Below are 20,506 nucleotides of genomic sequence, written 5' to 3'. Positions count from 1 at the left end.
TTTTTAGTCCAGTTAGTTTCATGCATTCATGTATTTGGAGTTGCTATATCTTTTAGATTTCTATATAGAATACATAGAACAATTATTTTTTACATCTTCTTTATCCCAAATTTTTCTTCTAAAGTCTTCCTTCCCACTTTACCTCTGATATTAATATAATTACTCCATCTTTCTTTTGCTTAGTATTTGTCCAATACATATTTTCCCAGCATTGCATTTGCTTTTGCCAGGCATCCCAGGGGCATCTCTGGCTCAGGGACAATCTGTATGCAAATTTCTTGGCTTGGAGTTTCTGTACTACAATAGTAGTGGAAATTCTAAGCTCGAGTTTTTGATTTCTAAAAACAGATTTTTTTTTTCATCCAGAGCTCAGATAGAAGAAAGCTTTCCTCCACCAGTATGTGAATTCCTTTCTAGTCTTCCTACTAGCATCCCATGGTCCTGCTTTTATGTAGGGATGCTAGTTACAACTCCCTGCTCCCTATAGGCATATAACTATGTCTTCTATTTGCATGTGAATGCTATATTCCCACTGTAACTTATCAGAATCTATAACTTCCCAATACCAGGCAACCATAGGGTAAATTCTTTTGTTTATTTCTCTGATTTTTCGTTCCATGTTTATATTTGCTTCTGGATATTTGACTTTCTTTCTTTTTAATGTTTATTTATTTATTTTGAGAGAGAGAGAAACACAGAGAGAGAGAGACAGAGACAGAGAGAGAAAGAGAGAGAAAATCCCAAGCAGGCTCCACACTGTCAGCACACAGCCCAACACCAGCCTCAAACTCATTAACTGTGAGATCATGACCTGAGCTGAAACCAAGAGTTGGAGGCTTAACCAACTCAGCCACTCCAGCGTCCCTTGACTTTCTTTTTTGAATAGCTACTTTTCCAAATACTGTTTCTTCTGTTTCATACAGAGCTCTAGATATTTCTATGGAAGCATTTCAAATATTTTATCCTGCCTTCTGCACATCCTGAAGTCTAAGATTCCTATTTAGAAGAAACACAGCAGTCTGAGAAAGTAAAGACATTCTTTTGCCTTGAGAAGAATGCTGTATTTACATTGGATCCTTCTCTCCAAGAGAAAGGCCTTCTTTTGTGTCACTGAGCATGGGCCAGACCGAAATAATGATATATAATACAGCAAAAATCACCTTTTAATCTATTTATTTGCATCTCTATCCATGATACTGATCCTAATACATACTGTTTTATAATATTCCATATCCATGCCTGACAACAAATATGCAGAGAGTCTGTTTCTCTTCACTGGAAGCAGCACCATGATCCCATTTTCAATTTTAACAATGAATGTCAGCAAAGCTTTGGATAAACTCTTATGATGCACCTACTGCTATTGACATTACTAATTTAAACAACTCATTGGTAAGGCAATATTACTCTGTATAACAATAACAATAGCAACCGTGTATTTTGGAATTCATTCTATAAGAATAATTCAACTCTTTCCAGTATAATCTCTAATAGCAATGACAGAAAACAGCATAAATATCCCAAATGATTTAAATGACATTTCCCTAAATGACTTAGAAAATTATGACAAAATATGGGCCTGTTAAAATGTAAAAATAATATGTAGAATCATGGATATGCTATAAGCGAAAACAATGTCTTCTGCTCTGCTGGGAGCCACATGGGTCTCGCTGGATAACAGTCACAGTGAGGAAATGGCAGTGTTTGCACAGCACCTGCCATGAGAAATGAAAACTTGTATCTCCTTCTGCTACTACTGTCTCATGTTGGAAATGAGCCTGCTGGTATTGACCAGGCCTCACAATATTCCAAATCAGATCAATATTCCCCACACAGATTCCTCATAAGGAAAAGCATATTCCTGCCTTTTCAAAAGAGATTTTAGATGGAAGTACTGTGATGATTGTCAAAAGGCTCTTCCTATGGGCCTTGCAGATCCAAGACTTAGATAATAAAGGGGGTTAAGGACACAAGACTTACAACTGAGCCTGGCCCTGAGACAAAGAGCCCAATTTAGAGTTAAGGACAGATATCCCCCCACCCCCCCAATTGTTTCTCCTTGGAGCACAGGCCCCCCCACCCAAGGCATCTTGTGATCAGTATTCACAGTGACTTATTCTGGCCTTGAATATGCTGACTGCACCCTGTGAAGGAACCTATCGAGGAACTTCTTCTTTTGTGATTATGGGAACAAACATTGTGTTTCTTGAAAGACCTGCTATTCTTAATACTTCTCCTTAAACAAACAAGCTATTGACTCCTGCTCACAAAGAACTAACTTCACCTTTTTATGCTAAGGACATTGTCTTGTATGCTAAAGATACCTTCCTTCCCAATAGGATAAGCATCTAAATCACCTACCTCAATCACTATTGATAAAGGTTATGCAGGAGTCTTCTATGAATCTATGTTCTGCGAAATTCTTACATATCAAAGAACTTTGTCATCAGAAATCATTGTCTAAGGCAAGTGCCACTTCTGTGCCATCCCCCAAACACTTATATATAAAATAAAGTTGAGCCCCAGTCAGAGCAGAGATGCCTGCCTGGTGACCAGAAAGAATCTCATCCCTCCCTCGCCAACACCATCTGTCCTTCAGGGACACCTGGACCCTGCTGGAGCCGGCCTCCAGCACTGCCCATTTCTTGTTTCTCGGGTGTTGAGTTAAGTAAGTTCTTCATAGATTTTGGATAATAACACTTTATCAGCTATGTCATTTTCAAATATCTTCTTCCATTCCATAGGTTGCCTTTTAGTTTTATTGTTTCATTTGCTGTGCAGAAGCTTCTTATCTTGATGAAGTCCCAATAGTTCATTTTTGCTTTTTTTCCCTTGTCTCTGGTGATGTGTGTAATAAGAAGTTGCTAGAGCTGAGATCAAAGAGTTTTCTTTCTGCCTATGTTCTCTAGTATTTTAATGTTTTTTTTGTCTCATATTAGGTTTTTCATACATTTTGAATTTATTTTTGTGTATGGTGTATGGTCCTCCATCCCCTCACTTTCAATCTTCAGGCATCTTTAGGTCTAAAATGAGACCCTTTGTAGGCAGCATATAGATGGATCTTGTGTTTTTATCCACTCTAATCCCCAATATTTTTTGATTGGAAAATTAGTGCATTTACATTCATAGTGATTATTGAAAGACTTGAATTTAGTGCCTTTGTGTTATTTGTAGAGCTCATGTTTCTCATGATGTTCTCTGGTCCTTTCTAGTTTTTGTTGCTTTTGGTCATTTTTTTTTTCCTCCACTCAAAGAGTTCCCCTTAAAGTTTCTTGCAGGACTGGTTTAATGGTCACAAAGTCATTTAGACTTTTTTTTAAAATTTTTTAAATTTTTAAATTAAATTTAATTTAATTTTTTTTGGTCTGGGAAACTCTATCTTTCCTTCTATTCTGAATTTCTGAATGACAGCCCTGATGGATAAAGAATTTTTGGCTACATAATTTTCCCATTCAGCACATTGAATATATTCTGTCACTCATTTCTCACCTCCCAAGTTTCTGTTGACATGTCTGTTGCATATCTGATCTGTCTTCCCTTGTAGGTTAAGGACTTTTTTCTCCCTTGCTACATTCAAGATTCTTTACTTGTCTGTGTATTTTGTGAATTTGGCTATGATATGCCTTAGTAATGGTTAGCTTTTGTTGAATTTAATGGGAGTTCTCTGCACTTCTTGGAGTTTAGTATATGTTTCCTTCCCAAGATTAGGGAAGTTTTCAGCTATAATTTGTTCAAATAAAGCTTCTGCTTCTTTTTCTCTCTCCTCATCTTCTGGGATTCCTTTGATAAGAATGTTATTACATTTTAGTAAGTTGTTGAGTTCCTTAATTCTACCTTTGTGAACCATTATCTTTCTTTCCTTCTTCTTTTCAGCTTCATTATTTTCCATGATTTTATCTTCTATATCATTGATTCACTCCTCTTCTTTGTTCATCGTCATTCTTATGGCATCCATTGGAATTGAATTTCGTTATAGCATTTTTAATTTCAATCTGACTAGATTTTAGTTCTTTTATCTCTGCTCTAAGGGATTCCCTAGTGTCTTCTATGCTTTTTTCAAGCCCAGCTAGTATACTTAAAATCATTATTTTTAACTTCTTGTCAGACATCTTACTTAAATCCATATTGTTAAATCCCTAGCCATGAAATGGGGTGAAATTTTTGGGGTAAAATTCTCTCTTGTTATTTTGTCCAGAAGGCTGGGGATGAGGAGGTGGAGGAGGAGGGGAAGAAGAAGAAGAAGAAGAAGAAGAAGAAGAAGAACAACAACAACAACAACAACAACAAACAACAACAAACAAACAAACAAAAAACCCAGATCCTGGGTGTGTTTTGATCTACTTGTTAAAAGAATCTTCCAAAAGGTGGTTACTTTTCTACTTGTAGACTAGCAGGTTTTTTTTTTTTTTTCCCCTCAGATCTCTGATTGATTTCTTGGGTGCTCAGAATGATTTGATAACCATCTAGCCGAGTTTAGAAACAAGACATGTTTAGGGTCCCTCTACTCCTCCACCATGTTAATGCCTTCCCGTGATAGAGGAACTAATTAAATAAAATCACAAAGAAGCATTCCACAAATCTAGAATGTAGGGCACATTCAGGACAACAGATTTGATTCCACAAATCCTGCTGTCAAGAGCAGAAAAAAAGGATCATGCTAGATTAGATGGGATACAATTTATAGGCCTGGATTGCATCTTGGTTTGGATAAACACATTGTAAAAGATGGGATTATTGGTAAAATTTAATATTGTCTTGTTTACAATCATGAAAAAGTGGAGCTCCTTAGATAAATATTTTTCAAAATATTATGTATGGTATGATCTACTTTTGGTAAAAATCCAAAATAAACAAAGAAGAAAACAAAACCTTTAAATGTATGTATATAAATCTAGAAGGATTTATATGAAGTATCGATAGTGATAACTACTGGGTGATAGAAGTGTGTTCTGAATTGAACTGTTTCTCTTCAAAATTCATATGTTGAAGTCCTAATCCCCCAGTTTAGCTGTATTTGGAGATATGGTCTGTAAGAAGATAATTAGTTAAAGGAGGTCTTAAGGGTGGGAATTTAATCTGATAGGGTGAATGTCCTTACGGAAAGAGAATGCAAACACCACAGGCTTCTCATTCTTTATGTGTGCACAGAGAAAAGGCCATGTGAGGACACAGAGAGAAGACAGCTGCCTGCAAGCCAGGAAGAGACTCTTATCAGAAACCAAATTTTCTGGCACCATAAGCTTGGAGTTCCCAGTCTTGAGAACTGTGAGAAAAATAAATGTCTGTTGTTTAAACTCCAGAGTCTGCGGTACCTTGTTATGGAAGCCCAGCATGACTAATACAGAACGTGCTGATTTGCTTTCCTATTTTTGCTCATCTCTCTTTTCTAACTCATAGCAAACATTAACTGCTTTTGTAATAATAGAAATTAAAATAATTTATTTTAATGTTTACTTATTTGAGAGAGAAAAAGAGAGAGAGAAAGAGAGTGAGACAGAGCATGAGCAGGGGAGGGGCAGAGAGAGAAGGAGACACAGAATCTGAAACAGACTGCAGGCTCTGAGCTGTCAGCACAGAGCCCAACATTGGCCTCAAAGCCACGAACCACGAGATCATGACCTGAGTTGAAGTCGGACACTCAACCAACTGAGCCACCTAGGTGCTCCAGAAATTAAATTTAAAGAGAAAAGTAAAATATGTTTTAGTAGTGTAAAATTTTGGTTCTGAAAAATGTGAAACTCACACACAAACACTGAATGAAAACTGTTTTCTTGGTCCCTTTCATCACATACTTTTCAGCTTAATATCTATCCCTGAGTCTCTCTCTCTCTCTGCCTCTTTCTCTGTCTCTTTCTTTCTCTCTCTCTCTCTCTCTCTCACACACACACACACAGACACACAGACACACTCATCCATTTGTGCATGTATTCTTATGAACTTGCATAATTTAGAAAAAAAATATTTTAGGTTTAAAATTATTTTTTAATTTGTAAAATTATCTATATTTGAAGATGTTTTAAATACTTTGTACCCCAGAAAACATAACTTTTCATCTTTGTATCCCTTACACAACTGAAAATTGATTAATAGATTTTTCATATCTTTCTACCAAACCATTCTACAAATCACAAGTTATCAAATTAGTTATCAGATGAATCGTCTGCAACACCAACTGTACTGTATATTTTCCACATTTCCATCCAAATCTATTTTTACCCTTCACCTAGATCTGTACCTAAAGAAGGTAACCTCTATAGAGAACATATACCTAGCTCCTGTATTCTTTGCTTCAGGTTGGGTGTAGCCAATAGAAAACATCAACAAGTCGTCAGCAGGTTGGTTATGAGAAAGATTAGAGTATTTATATTCCATCACCCTCTCTGGCTAGTCACTTGCTGGCAGAGACTGAATTCATTCCTGCACTGAAAGCCTCAGGTCCTGTCATCCTGCCTCTCCTACCTCTTGAGAACCTGCCATTTCCTGTTCTAGTCTCCTTTTTTGTGCCTTTAGGTTTACAAGTACTAACAATTACTAGCCTTGGGGTAGTTCATCATCCTTTCTCTATTTCCCTTTACCTATCCACACTTGTACATAGCCCTTTGGCTAAACTACTTTGAAGTGCACATTTTTAGTGTGTCTTTAATTATTTCCTGATAGAAAACCAATTTATATATTGACCAATTTAGGTATATTCACTGAATCATCCATACATGTTGCCAGGGAATGAATTAGTGGAAAGGAGGAGGAGAATTCCTTTTATAGTAATAAGGTAGGTTAGGATATTAAGACCAACTTTCCCATTGAAAATAACTTACAATGCTGAATAAAATACAAAATGAATCTTGTTAACAGTATCAACAGACTAGAAAGTAAGGAATTACTAAGTCAAAAGTTAAGATGTGGTGAGAACCCAGATAAGTAAAACAATAAAGCTATTTTCAACCTAAGGGAATTTACTGAACCTGGAGAATCTGTTAATCTTGATGGCCTTAAGAGATGCAAAAGTTAGAAGAAAAAGCGCTGGGCCTGTCCAAGTTGGAGAGAAAATAGTTCCAAAAAGAGATTATTCTTCCACAAAGTAGGAGTCCTAAATGATTGCATTCCCCACTCCCATGCAAGAGATAGCAAAGAAAGTTACTTGTGATGGACCAAAACAGGAAAAGGAATCTTTAAAAGGCTATAATTCTAGGGTAACTCTAAAAGAATACGAAAAGTATTTATAATTTCTAAAATAGTAAAGGGAAAAATATAAGAACAAAAAGAATCTAAATCTAAAGAGAGAAATAAAAGAAAAACAATCATGTAGTACTAATAAGAAACCTAAATTAAGATAAAACTACTTAAGCATAAATACATTAATATTCACATTAAATGCAATGAACTAGATGTTTCAGCTAAAAGATAATCAAGTTATATTTAAAATACAAATAGTTGTGGAGTTTCTGTCTGGCTCAGTTGGTAGACCTTGATCTCAGGGTCATGAGATTGAGCCCCATTCTGGGAGTAGAGTTTCCTAAAAAAAAAAATTAAGTTAATAATTGTTAAGAAGAGATGGGAAAAGAGAAATATATAGAAAGATGGATAGTAAAAAAAAAAGATATACCATAAAGACACTAACTAAAAGAAATAAAAAAGGCTAGTGAGGATAAATTAATATCAAGCCAAATCAAATTTATGACAAGCATTATAAATATAAAGATCACTTCATCTGATAAGTGTTTCAACTAACCAGCAAGAGATGATGTATTTGAACCTATAAACATCTAAGAAATGACCTTAAAATATATGAATCAAAAAATTGACAGAACTACCAGATAAAAATAGTTAAGTCTATATACACAAAAGTGGGCGATTTTAACACTAATAATAAGATGTAGAATATCTAAACGGCCTGATTGTGGTACCTGGTTTAAGTGGACAGATGTAAAATTCTACACCGGACAACTACACAGTATGCACTCTTTCCAAGTACTCATAGAACACTGGGCAAGAAAGGATACCTCAAAGAACCGTATATAAATAAAGTAAAACTAACACATTCTAATGAAAATTAAGGTTGTTTATACTCTAGCTCAGAAGAATATCATATCACAATGCCAAGCAGCATACAAGTGTTGAAAGCATGGCAGAGAGAGAGTCATGAGATGATACTGCTACTTCCAATTCTAGAACTATGCCATCTGCATGGAGCTGTAGAGGTTACTGAGACTTTACAATTCAGAGACTCCAACGTCAAGACATGTTTGGATAATTGAATACATGAAGGAAATAGCAGGATATAGAACCAGAAAGGCACTGTGGAATCAGCCCATTGTAAAAAGAAGATCAGCAAAATATAAAGATAAGATATGCTCTAATGGAGTTTATCATGTATTTAAACTGCCAAGTTTAGGTGAAGTTTCTGTAATTTGAAAGAAGTGACAGGCACTTGAGAAATTATGTGGTGAGAATAAAGGAAACGATAAAAGTTGCTGAGAAACATTGGGAATTGAAAAATACTTGCTACAATAATTCTGCCTAAGAGTATACTTCTCAGGTTGTCTTTAGGTCTTTTAACAAACAAACAAACAAACAAACAAACTCTAGACTGAATCTAGGCTGAATCATTTCCAAAAATCAAAACTGTCAAGACAGAAAGCTGGGAAACATGAGAAGTTCTGGGTGAATGACAGATCTGTCACCCTTAGTAAACGAAGCCTGCACTCCCTAGGAAAGAGAGAATTGACTGTACTTTCTGTGGACTTTGGACAATAGGTTTCCCACCTATGTTCACTCTGTTTAAGACAGAGTAGTTTAAGATGAGTAGTCCTTCAAAGTCATTTCTGAAGCTTTTTTTCCCTTTTGTCTGAGGACTTCACTCTGACAGCTCATGAAGGCTGATCTTTAGTTCTACGGATTACTCTGTTATCAGCTTCCAGTTCAGACTCCTTGGTTCACTGTGCAACTGGCTGCTTGAAGAGCCATAAAATTGAGGTGTCACCATTGCACAGTTTAGTGACTCCTAACATTTGTCATGACACTGATTGTAAAAGTATTGTAGCTTACTGAATTTTTGGAATACAAGTGGCCTCTATATCTATGTGCATCCCATATAGAAATCGTCAAGACAAATTAAAATTTTCCCATGTTCTTTTGGATATGTTCCTCCAGATTCATGGCTGGAAACTATTAAGCTTACTCTTCCCTAACACAAGTTTTCAATTCTCTTATTATTATTATTTATTTAGGTCTACTGAGAATTTCTCTTTCGCAAGTCCCAAAAAAGGCCATATCTTATCATTTCCATACTGCTCCATTATCTACTTGATATATCTACCAAAAAACTCTTTAACCAGAATAACATAATGTACTCCTGGATCTTCTCACATGTAGAACTTTAGGGACTACTCTGAAAAGGTTGATTAATCTCATTTGTAACTAAAAATAATACTGAATGCTACTGCACTAACTTTTCTGGCTAATAAATATTTCCTAAAAACCTAATATTTACTATTTGCCAATAAATTTTAGTATAACCTCAATTTTTGGATATGTTCAATATATCTTTTTAAATCTCTGCTCAGAAAACGATAATAATTAATACTTTTAAGTAGCTATTAACAAATTAGAAATATAAATCTTCAAAATACATTTGAAATGTATAAAAAATATAACTGACATTATCACTATATTATTCTAATTAAAATAATTTTAATCAAAGAATATATAAAATTGTGAACAGGGAAATGGTAAATATAGATATATAGGTATCTTCATTTGAAGAGAACATGTAAATTTACTCATGTAAAAATGTGTTATCGCTGATGACATTAATTTTTATGCAACATTGAAATAGTAATTTTTTATTCATCAAATGTGATTCATCAAACATATTATAATGTTTCTTTAACTTAGTTCACTTAAATTTAAATTAAAGTAATGTATTTTAAACTTCCTCCTCTCCTTTTTCCACTTTATTCATGGTTTTTAACCATAAATTTAGACCAATAACCGTAAATTAAATTTCCATATTTTGGTTGATTCTCAGGGAGAAAGACTGATAACATATTAGATAGATCAATGGGTAAAGCTTACTAAAAGTAAGACCATGGAAAATAAAATACAGTCAATATGCAATCATCTAAGCAAGCCATTTGTGTGTATGTCTGCGCACACACACACATGCGCACACACACACACACACACACACACACACACAAGACCTATTTTCCTGATTCTTTTTCTATTCCTCAAGCAATTCTCATTCTCTCAGGACTTTCCATAAATCGCTGTGCTTTCCACTTTACTTTGCTGAACCTATTTCACGAATGCAGATCTTTAATACCTTCATTTAGTTCAAGTTTTATGGTCTGTTTCAGTTAGGTAGCTTTTTGTTGCAAGGAACTAAAAACCCAACATAGACTGACTGGAAAAAAAAAAATGGTAGAGGGCATGTATTGACTCATACATATGGCCAGTTCAGCAGACTTGGCTTCAGACAAAGCTTTAGGGTTCAAATTCTATGAAGACAGTTTCCTCTCTCTCTCTCTCTCTCTCTCTCTCTCTCTCTCCTCCCATTATTCATTTGTACCTCCCTTGTATTGGCTCCATTTTCAGGTAGGCTATACTCCCAAAGTCTCAAGAATGTTACCAAAGATCCTTGGGCTATATTCTTTTTTGCTCAGCTTTGGTGTTAAAGTGAGTCATTGCTCAAATAAATTCCAAAAATTGAGTCTTGGCCCTATATGACCAATATCATCCTTAATCAACCATCATAATATGGTTGATGTGATATGCCAATAGATTTGAACTAATCAGGATCTGTTTCTAGAGCTTGGGATGTGTTCAAACCTACTCAATCTATATTCCTGGGAAATGCTGGAAACAGTTCAAAAAAGCAGAGGGCCGAAATGGATTCTAAGAAAGCAAATATGATAAGCAAATTCCACTAGATTGTTGTCTGAACTACAGAGAATTGGTATATATAAAGGATTAAGTGGACAAGATGAGTAATCAGTTGATTTGTATACATATTTTTATTGTGCTCCTGCCTAACTTCTTGGTGAAGATTTTCCTACACTAAGGCTCAAGACTAAGAAAATTCAACAGTAAGATATAATTATAATATGCTTTAAATTAATTTGTAATCTATAAACTGTCAGTATTGTTCTTACTGCTCCAAAATAGAGCACTTTCTTCTGTAACTTTTCATGTTACATTCTTTCATATATCATAATAATATTTAATGTGTTTATGAGAAAACTTATATGTCAATTATCTTGGCTGTATCATGAGTATTATTATCCAAAACATTGGGGGTAAAGGGTTGTTATCCTACATTTAGGACTAATTTAAATTTAAGAACTCATGTTCCACCACTATTTGGGAAATCTAAATGTAAACCCTATCTTTAAAAAGATAATGTAGGGGTGCCTGGGTGGCTCAATCAGTTAAGTGTCTGACTTCAGCTCAGGTCATGATCTCACAGTTCATGGGTTCAAGCCCCCCGTTGGGCTCTGTGCTGACAGCCAGCTCAGAGCCTGGAGCCTGTTTCAGATTCTGTGTCTCCCTCTCTCTCTGATCCTCCCCTGTTCATACTGTCTCTCTCTTTCTCTCTCAGAAATAAGTAAAAAAACATTAAAAAAATAAAATAGAAAATATATTATAAAAATTAAATTAAAAAATAAAAAAATAATGTAAGTACCTATTATAACGTGAAATATCTTCTTGATTTACATACATCTCCATCTGAATTTTTCTAAAAACAATAATAGCTACTATATCCATGAGGAAAACTTGATACGCCATAATTCCTTAGAAAGCAGGCCTATCTTATTGCATTTTATTTTTTCTTTTAAGAGAGAGGAAATGTGAGCAGTGGAGGGGCAGAGAGAGGGACAGAGGATCTGAGGCAGGCTCCACACTGACCGCAGTGAGCCAGATATGCAGGGCTTACTAAACTCAAGAAAGTGACCTTTTGCATAGTGTGCCATTATTACACAGATATTTAACATATTATGGAGGAAACATAGAATTCTTTGATAAGAAAGACACTTGGCTAACATAACATTTTACGCTTTGCAAAAATACTGCAGTGCACATCATAACTTGCTTCTCAGACCAACTTGAGATACTAAAAGGTTAGTTATCCTGTAGATACAGCAATGGCAGCTTCCAGGGAACCAGCATGTCGATTGTCAGCTCACTAAGGGCAGGATGGTGGCTGGAACACATTAGGGGCTCTGAATATTAAATTAATTAATTGATTGAATCTGGGCTTAAATCTGGTCTTTTACAAGTTTGGTGCTTTCTTTACAACTAAAGTATTATTATAGCCTTCTTTACATATTTTAACAAATAGACCCCATGATCAATTTGCAGGACTCAGAAAAAAAGACCGGAAGAGCAAAACAAAACAGAAAGCTCCTCTAAGGCTTCTGTATTCCTGCTTTAAGGAAACAGCCGTATCATTGTTTTCTAGATTTCCTACTTGCTCAATCAATAATCAGTTTGGGAGGCACCCAATCGATAGGACTTTGAAAAAGTGTATGCATTTGTCTAACAAAGGGCAATCCTGAATGCATTCAGAATTTTGGGAGGTTTTTTGTTTTGTTGTTTTTTGTTTTTTAGGCGTCTTCAAAATACTTTTATTTTTTTTTAATGTTTTTGTTGTCAAGAGGAAAGCAGATGAGATAAAACATGGGTAGGTGAGCCGGCAAGTCTGGACACAAAAACGGAGTCCCTGAGTTGAATTTTCCGAAAACTAGATACAAATTTAACAATATGTAAAGAGCGTCTCTTCTTTAGAATGCCAATGCTGAGGCTGGAGACAGAAATAAGATGCAGCCTGTGGCTTGCACCCTCCCCCCTCCCGCTCAGGTAGCTTAACTACTTCAGTTTTATCCGATCTGCTACAACAAGGCCTGACAAACTGCACCTCAGCACAAGAAGCATCTCTCAGGCAATGATGCGTAAAGACACAGGGATTTTTTAGTCAATCGCAGGAATTAGGCTTTAATGCTTTCTACTAAAAGACTTCAGACCCCAGATAGCTGACTGCTATCCACTGAATCTTGGCAGGCAAAGAGACTGCTGGAGCTGAAGCGAGGAAGCCACGTTAAGCAGATTTCCATGAATGTACGAAATGCTTTATTTGCAAAGCTGCTTTTCTTTGTTGCAGTTTAAAATGCTTTTTTCTTTTCCTTTTTTTTTTTTAAATCTCTAGGTTTGATCAATTCTCCATCTTTATCAAAATTACTTTCCAAAAATGTCCCTTAAAGAACCACAGAAGAGAAATAAATGCTCATCTCACCAAAGTAAGGTTTTTTTTTTAAAGAATAATTGTCAAAGTGTCAATTTAAGAGATTAAAAATGATCACAGTCCTTACAAAGACTACAAAATACACACAAAGACATTAAATACTTTACCATTGTTTGGCAGTTCTAGAGGGCTACAGATACCGTTTTTGTTTCTGCTGTTTGGTGAAGAGATCAGTTTCGCAACAAGAGATGCTGAAATGGGCTGTACCAGCAGGGTCGTGAGGTTTGGTCGGTTTTGCCTAAAGCTTCCATCTAGATTCAGAAGAGAAGGGAACAGAATCCTTAGCAAACAGAAATTAAAAACACACAAAGAGAAGTTTTTGTCATAAGTATTCAAAATCTGAACCATATGTTTATTTTAGTTCTTTTGTTTATTCCTTAGTTATACTCTACTTATTAAAACTTATGTGAGGCACGTCAGTCCAAATACTATTATGTATCCTAGTTAATGCTGGCAGAATATTCACCTGCATTTACCTCCATTCTCCCATAAGACCAGGTCACTGGAGACTATACAAAAATACTGAAAATCTGCCAGTCCACCAATAAAACAACTCACGAAAAACAACCTATGTTAAAACCCATCAGTCAATAAGCCCATCCATATAGAGAACTTCAAATCAACTCAACTGTGCCATCGTTAAGTAGGTGCAGTCAGCCAAGGACAATCTTAGAATGGCACATAGCAGGTGAGCTCATGAGGATAAGAGTAAGGAGATCAGGAGGCTCAAGGATGGAGGTTACCAGGAAGACAAAAATAATGGAAGAGCCAGATGTGTGCTTCTGTACTGAGAGGATATTTACAACAGAGATTAGAGAGTATGTGAGGATTGGGGCGCCTGGGTGGCTCAGTCGGTTTAGCCTCCGACTTCGGCTCAGGTCATGATCTCACAGTTGAGGGTGCGAGCCCCACATCAGGCTCTGCGCAGGCATCTTGGAGCCTGGAGCCTGCCCCAGGTTCTGTCTCCCTCTCTCTCTAACTCTCTCCTGCTCACGCTGTCTTTCTCTCTCAGAAATAAATAAAAACATTTAAAATTTTTTTTTAAAAAAGAGAGTATGTGATGATCTTCTAGGTACACAGAATGATAAGAAATCTAAAAATTAGACAATCTTTAGCTTCAAAGGGATCAAAAGTTGTTCAAGAAGGAAATGCAATCATCATACAATGTGAATAATATTTACATAGTCATAATAATATAAATAATGACTATTTAACACAAAAAATTGGATATTCCTTCAGAAAGAAAAGCAAAGGGAAAAAGTCATGGATGAGGACTCATGGAGCAAACTGCATCTTTATTTTCCATAGTGGCAATAGATAAAACTGAAAAATGAATTAAACTCTTAAACATGCTTCTGAGACACAGAGAGGCAAATATAAAATGCAGGGAACAACTAAAAATACTGAAAGGAATTAAGTGTTTGCCTTTGGGAGAGAGGTGGGTCATAAAAAACATAGAGAAGGAGGGGAGAAGATGAAGTTTTTGTAAACTAACCTTAGAATTATTTTAATATAGTCGTCTATAACTTTGAATAAAAAACAAAAATTAAATAAAAATAAGGAGAGGAAACCATGGTAACACAAGTAAAAGCAAAATACACAAGTACTCAGAGTAAAGAGAATGGAGGGAATAAATTAAACTGTGCTTAAGAATTAAAAAAATACATATTCAGTTTATATATTGATATGGACTCAGAGAGGAAATACACTATGGAATGACTCTATCAAGTCGCCAGAATGTCTGTGAACACAGCGCTTTATTTTTCAGAAGTTTTATTAGGGAAAATGATTGCCAAAGGTTTTCTCAGAATTTAATTTGATAGGACTGTAGGGGGTGCGGACTCAACCACACTAGTATCCAGGCTGCAGGAGGCAGATTATAAGTGAGAAAATATGTTACAGAAGTGCTCCCTTAATTTATCATCTGGAAAACCACAAGGCTAAAAAAAAATGATATTTAGCTTAGGCCTATGGCAGCCATAGCAGCCATAGCTTTGAAGGGAAAAAATAATAAAGATTTAAGCTTCGAATCAGTTTTGTTATGTAAACACAGTGCTGGTTGCATAATTCAGTAACCCCTTTTGTATGGGTATATGACAGCGCATTTCGATCACAATGTAGTACATCGCTTCCTAGCCATTTTCATGTCGGAGTACCAAGACTGGCTGTATAATCTGCAGGGCCCAGAACAAGATGACAATGTGGGACTTCTTGTTCAGAAAGCATGAAGAATTTCAAGATGGCAACAGCAGAGCATTAAAACAAGTTTCAATTTAGTCCTCAAGCCTGGGGCACACCAGGAGAGATGTAGAAATGATGTATCATGCTGGTGATGGGCAAGGATAAATGAAATTCCACCAAGATGAGAATATGTTGGTAGGCATGCACTTGCTTTAGGGAAAGCAAAAGCTTCAACTTGTAGAAACACTGAAATAAAAGTATAAAAATGCAAAAAAAAAAAAAAAACAAGTGTGGACCCTTCCGAGTAGGGGCCTATGCAACGGTGCAGGTTGCATGCCCATGATCCAGACCCTGCAGGACTCACCAGAAGATGCTAGCAGTCATTCATCCTACTGATAAAATCCAAAAGGAATTTTCAGTCTCCAAGGAAGCTGCCCTCAGCCTCAAGTGACCAGCTCTAGTCTCTATTGTTCCAGGCTGCACCTGGGGCCACAGTGGTTAATATTTCAACGTATAGATGGTGTCCCTCAGCACACCAGCCAGGAAGCTCTGATATAGCCAGCTTACTCTGTTTCTTCAGCATATATTTTCTCCCTCAGCCCTTACCTTCTGGATTTCTAGTGTACATAGGACAATAAAATGATATTTCTGAGAAACGTGAAATGTTATTTTGATGTTATCATGGATGTTAGGTGCTGACACATTACCAACACAAAATGAAACTTCTTTTTATTTATTTATTTATTTATTTATTTATTTATTTATTTTTATTTTTGAGACAGAGAGACAGAGTATGATCAGGGAAGGAGCAGAGAGAGAGGGAGACACAGAGTCTGAAGCAGCCTTCAGGCTCTGAGCTGTCAGCACAGAGCTTGATGTGGGCTCGAACTCATGAACCATGAGATCACGACCTGAACTGAAGTTGGATGCTTAACCAACTGAGCCACCCAGGCACCCCAAAATGAAACTTCTTAAAATGCTGCATAATCTCCCCAGATCAAATAGTGAACTCTTTAGTTTGCCTTTCAAGGCTCTTCACAATCTCAGACTTTATATTTTAAACACTGTTTCCCATCATTCCTCTCCACACATCTTATGTTAACACATAAACTGTCTTTGACATATTCTGCGATGTATGATCTCCAGGTTTTGGCTTAAGCCATTCCTTCTATGTCGTTTGCTCTTCCCATGCATCACATAGGTCTGAAGTGTACATTTCCTTTAAAACCAAACTCAAAAGTCATCCTTTTATAAGAAGGTTTCTCTGTCGTCCTCAACTCTATGTGATACTTTATGCACCTTTTTTTTTGTAGTGCTTGTCATTTCTAATTAACATTATCATTAATACTTATAAGCATTTCATACTTATCACTTTTTAACTTTGTTTCTCCTCTTTAAACCTAAAATCCTTAAAGACAAAAAACAAGTATTCCATATCATTCAGTGACATGCAATGCCTAGCACAATGCCAGGAACACAACATGATCAGCATTTCTTTGAAAAATGGTTTCAACACCACTATCTTATTGGTTTTCTGAATGCCTAGTGGAACAATGGTACAACCAAAGAATAAATTACATTACATTCTATTAATACTATGTTTGCTATACATTTGTGCTTTTTTCCCCAGCTAACTACTCTCCCACAGCAGACATATCACATAGACTTTCCAAACCTATCTATCCTCATCAATTCACTGGTTAACCTTGCTGTAAAATTAGCTTTTGTGTGAAAAAAGACTATCTTTATAAATAAAATAATCTGAGATGTATTTATCTGTTAATGAAAAATCAACAACTGCATTACTTTCTTCTTTATAATGCTCTATCAGGCATATGAAACAATATATTTAAAAGTTAAATATGAGTGCACCCTAAACCCTAATTGATTTGTACTCAAATCTTTGATTTGTTTCTTGCATGACTAATAGACTTGCATTAGTTTTGAAATATCTGAAGTGGTTCATTAATTTTTCACCTTCAGCTTAATGGAAATTTGACAAACAGTTCACTTATGAGAGCAGACAGTATAAACAGGACTTTACAGTATACTAAGATTAAATAATAGACAAATGTTATTTTCTAACTCATTTATTGAAGAAGAGCTGAGAGACTTTTATTGTGTGACATTATTAAGAGGCTTTGAATAAAAATAAATATATGTACCATTTTTGATCATTTACATTTTAAAACACATTGGTGAACTATAAGAATCCACTAGGTGGGTGTTGAAAATCAGGCAGAATGTGTGCCTTGATGCAAAGGGCACCGAACGGAAAAGATGTTTGCATTACCTCTTAGCATTCCTACTATTCAATTAAAGCATGGATATCTTGCCCTGTTCATTGTTTATGCTCAATGAAAAATGACACTAACTTATATTTTAGTAGATCTCTGGTTCTCTCTTCACTTTATGTACTCTGCAATCTATATAAAGATCCAAGTCAAACCATGCCATTAATAGCCCAATCTCTGACACATTGGCACCCGAATATAGCAGAAAGAGGAAACTGGATGAAGTCAGAGTCCCAAGTCCGACTTCATCACTGACTCTCCCTGTGAAGTGTAATATATAAACAATTTCAGTATACTCATATTGTCATCCCCTCTACTATACCTGAACAACCAAGATGACACCGAAGGGCATTCATTATGCTGACTTACTGAAAGAGAAAGAGCATATGAGCTCAGAGGCCAAGAGCCTGGCCCATAGTAGGTGAAACGTAGAAGAAATGAGGTTGGAAATAAGTGAAAAGGTTTTCTGATTGTACATATTTAGTAGATTTTGGATTATGCTTTTTTCAAGTTGTTGATGTCCACTTCAATCATATTTGGTTACGTGAATAAAGAAATCTGAACACTGTTACCACCTGCACATTTTTTATGTGGCAAGATGGAATTCTTTAAACTCAGTTGAAAAAGTGCAAGTGGAAAAACAGCAAGTACTGATTCCTCAAAGAGTATTAAAAAACGAAACCTTCAGAAACTAGACATCTTAGACACTGGGATCCTCAGATTAATTCACCAAGAAGTGAAGTGAGGTTAAAAAGTGAGGTTAAAAAACAAACAAACAAACAAACAAACAAAAAAAAACAAAAAACAAAGAAAAAACACCCAAATGCTAGTAAATAAAGCAAGAAGAGCCTTGTGTGGGTTGGTGATGATTATGTGCTGCCATCAGAGAGGATAGTACATCAGAGAGGAAGTTGAGGGAAGTAACTCAGCTCTCAGCACCTGTGTGTGTAAACATAAGATCCAAGCTACATGATATAAAATAGTGGAGATCCTATAGACTCTTTTTATTCAATGTGTGTAGTCCTTGGACAAGCAGCATGGACATGATCTAGGAAGTTATTAGAAACACAAAGTCTTGGGGCACCTGGGTGACTCAGTCAGTTGAGCATCCAACTTCGGATCAGGTCGTGATCTGGTGATTCGTGAGTTTGAACCCAGCATCCAGCTCTGCTAACAGCTCAGAGCCTAGATCCTGCTTTGGATTCTGTGTCTTCTTCTCCCTCTGCTGCTCCCCGGCTTTCTCTCTCTCTCTATGTCTCTATTTATTGTTTAAATAAACATTAAACAATTTTTTTTTTTTTTTAAATTCAGAGTCTTAAACTCCACCTCAGACCTTCTGAATCTAAATCTGAAGTCTTGGAGATCCCCAGGTGATTCATATGCACATTAGTCAAGAACTGTCCTAAATCATTATATATTTTTCCACAGCACAACTTACATAATTTTCATAGCAAAGAAGACATAAAAAAACAGGATGAAGAAGATAAAAAATAATGGGGTGTGTTTGCTCACCTTTCCCAAAATTAAAGATGAAAGAACCTTCAATTGTATCAATAAACCCCAACCCAACAGTTTTCTCAGAGTCTCTTTTAAAATGGGAAACGAGGCTTCTTGTATGCTGTCCCTAAATAATGAGTGTAAATTGGATCCAGAGCCCTTCTTTTTGTTTATGTCCTTTCCCCAAAGATAAATTCAGTGATTCAAGATCAAAATTACATTTACAACAGTTTTCAGCCATGAATAAATATTACAATAGCTAACTGATGTGACTTCTTTTTTCCCCTTGGTTTTCAACAATTCTAATTCATTATAGTTGAAGACTCACAAACCTAAAATGTAAATACTGCCTACTTGCCAGAGAACCAAGCAATCAGAGAGCTTGAAAAGCAGAGACTTAAAAAAACAAAACAAAAGCATTTTGTGCTGTACTTTTAGAGAAAGACCCAAACAGCAAAGGAGCACATTGATATCAGTGATGTTATCCCAGAATATTTTATTTGACTTTCTCCAGAGAACTGCCACTTTGACAGAAATCAGACCATTAAATAACTGGCGCAAATGTTTTTTCATTTTTATTTTAGCTCACTAAATTTACAGTTATTTCCCTGAAATGACCAGTGCACTAAATTGGCTAGTCATTTTGTTGCCCTTGTAAATACAGCTGATCTTTTATTATTTCAGTATCTCATAACCTACTGGTTATGAATATCGCCATCTTCCCTCAAGCTAGTGAAATTCAGTACTGTGTTCTTTAGGTTATTATTTAAAAAAGAAATATTTAACACTTAAAAATTCTTTGTGCTATGCAGTCTTCTTGGGCCTCCTTTGTTCTCCTGGTGTCTCTGTGTATACATACATACATACACCCACACTCACATATACACATGGATATATTTTTACCATATAGGGTTTTGTATTGATAATCATTTTCATAGCTAAAATGAAGTATTGTTTCTTTAATTTACATCATATTTCCTGCCTGCCCTCAAACTAATATAAATTGTAGGTCTAAAAGCTGGCTGTTTACCCAAATCTTAAATGTCCTTGCGTGTGCCCCCACATATATCCTCATTTATATATTTAGTAAACACTGTTCTGTTCTAATTTCTTTTTTATTTTCTGCTCACTGACCAGAGTTTAAGCTTCTCAGGGGCTAATTCACTGTTATATTCCCATGGCTTAGCCCACTGCACAGTAAAAGCAGCATCATTTGGATGAATGATCAGACCGA

At 35.8% G+C, this 20,506-nt stretch overlaps 1 protein-coding gene across 1 annotated transcript in view; it reads right to left on the bottom strand.

The window, feature by feature from the left end:
- Positions 1 to 20,506, bottom strand: part of LOC144244159 (inactive N-acetylated-alpha-linked acidic dipeptidase-like protein 2) — a 348,840-nt gene that overhangs the window by 316,324 nt on the left and 12,010 nt on the right. The window contains exon 3 of the mRNA XM_077779388.1: positions 13,408 to 13,580. Within this exon, the coding sequence (XP_077635514.1) occupies positions 13,408 to 13,580 (173 nt within the window). The remainder of the gene's footprint in view (positions 1 to 13,407; positions 13,581 to 20,506) is intronic.

The sequence above is a fragment of the Crocuta crocuta genome, unplaced genomic scaffold (genome assembly GCF_008692635.1).
Source record: "Crocuta crocuta isolate KB4526 unplaced genomic scaffold, BGI_CrCroc_1.0 scaffold1028, whole genome shotgun sequence".
Classification (NCBI taxonomy): domain Eukaryota; kingdom Metazoa; phylum Chordata; class Mammalia; order Carnivora; family Hyaenidae; genus Crocuta; species Crocuta crocuta.
The sequence above is the reverse complement of the archived record's forward strand: the minus strand, read 5'-3'. Positions and strand labels throughout refer to the sequence as shown.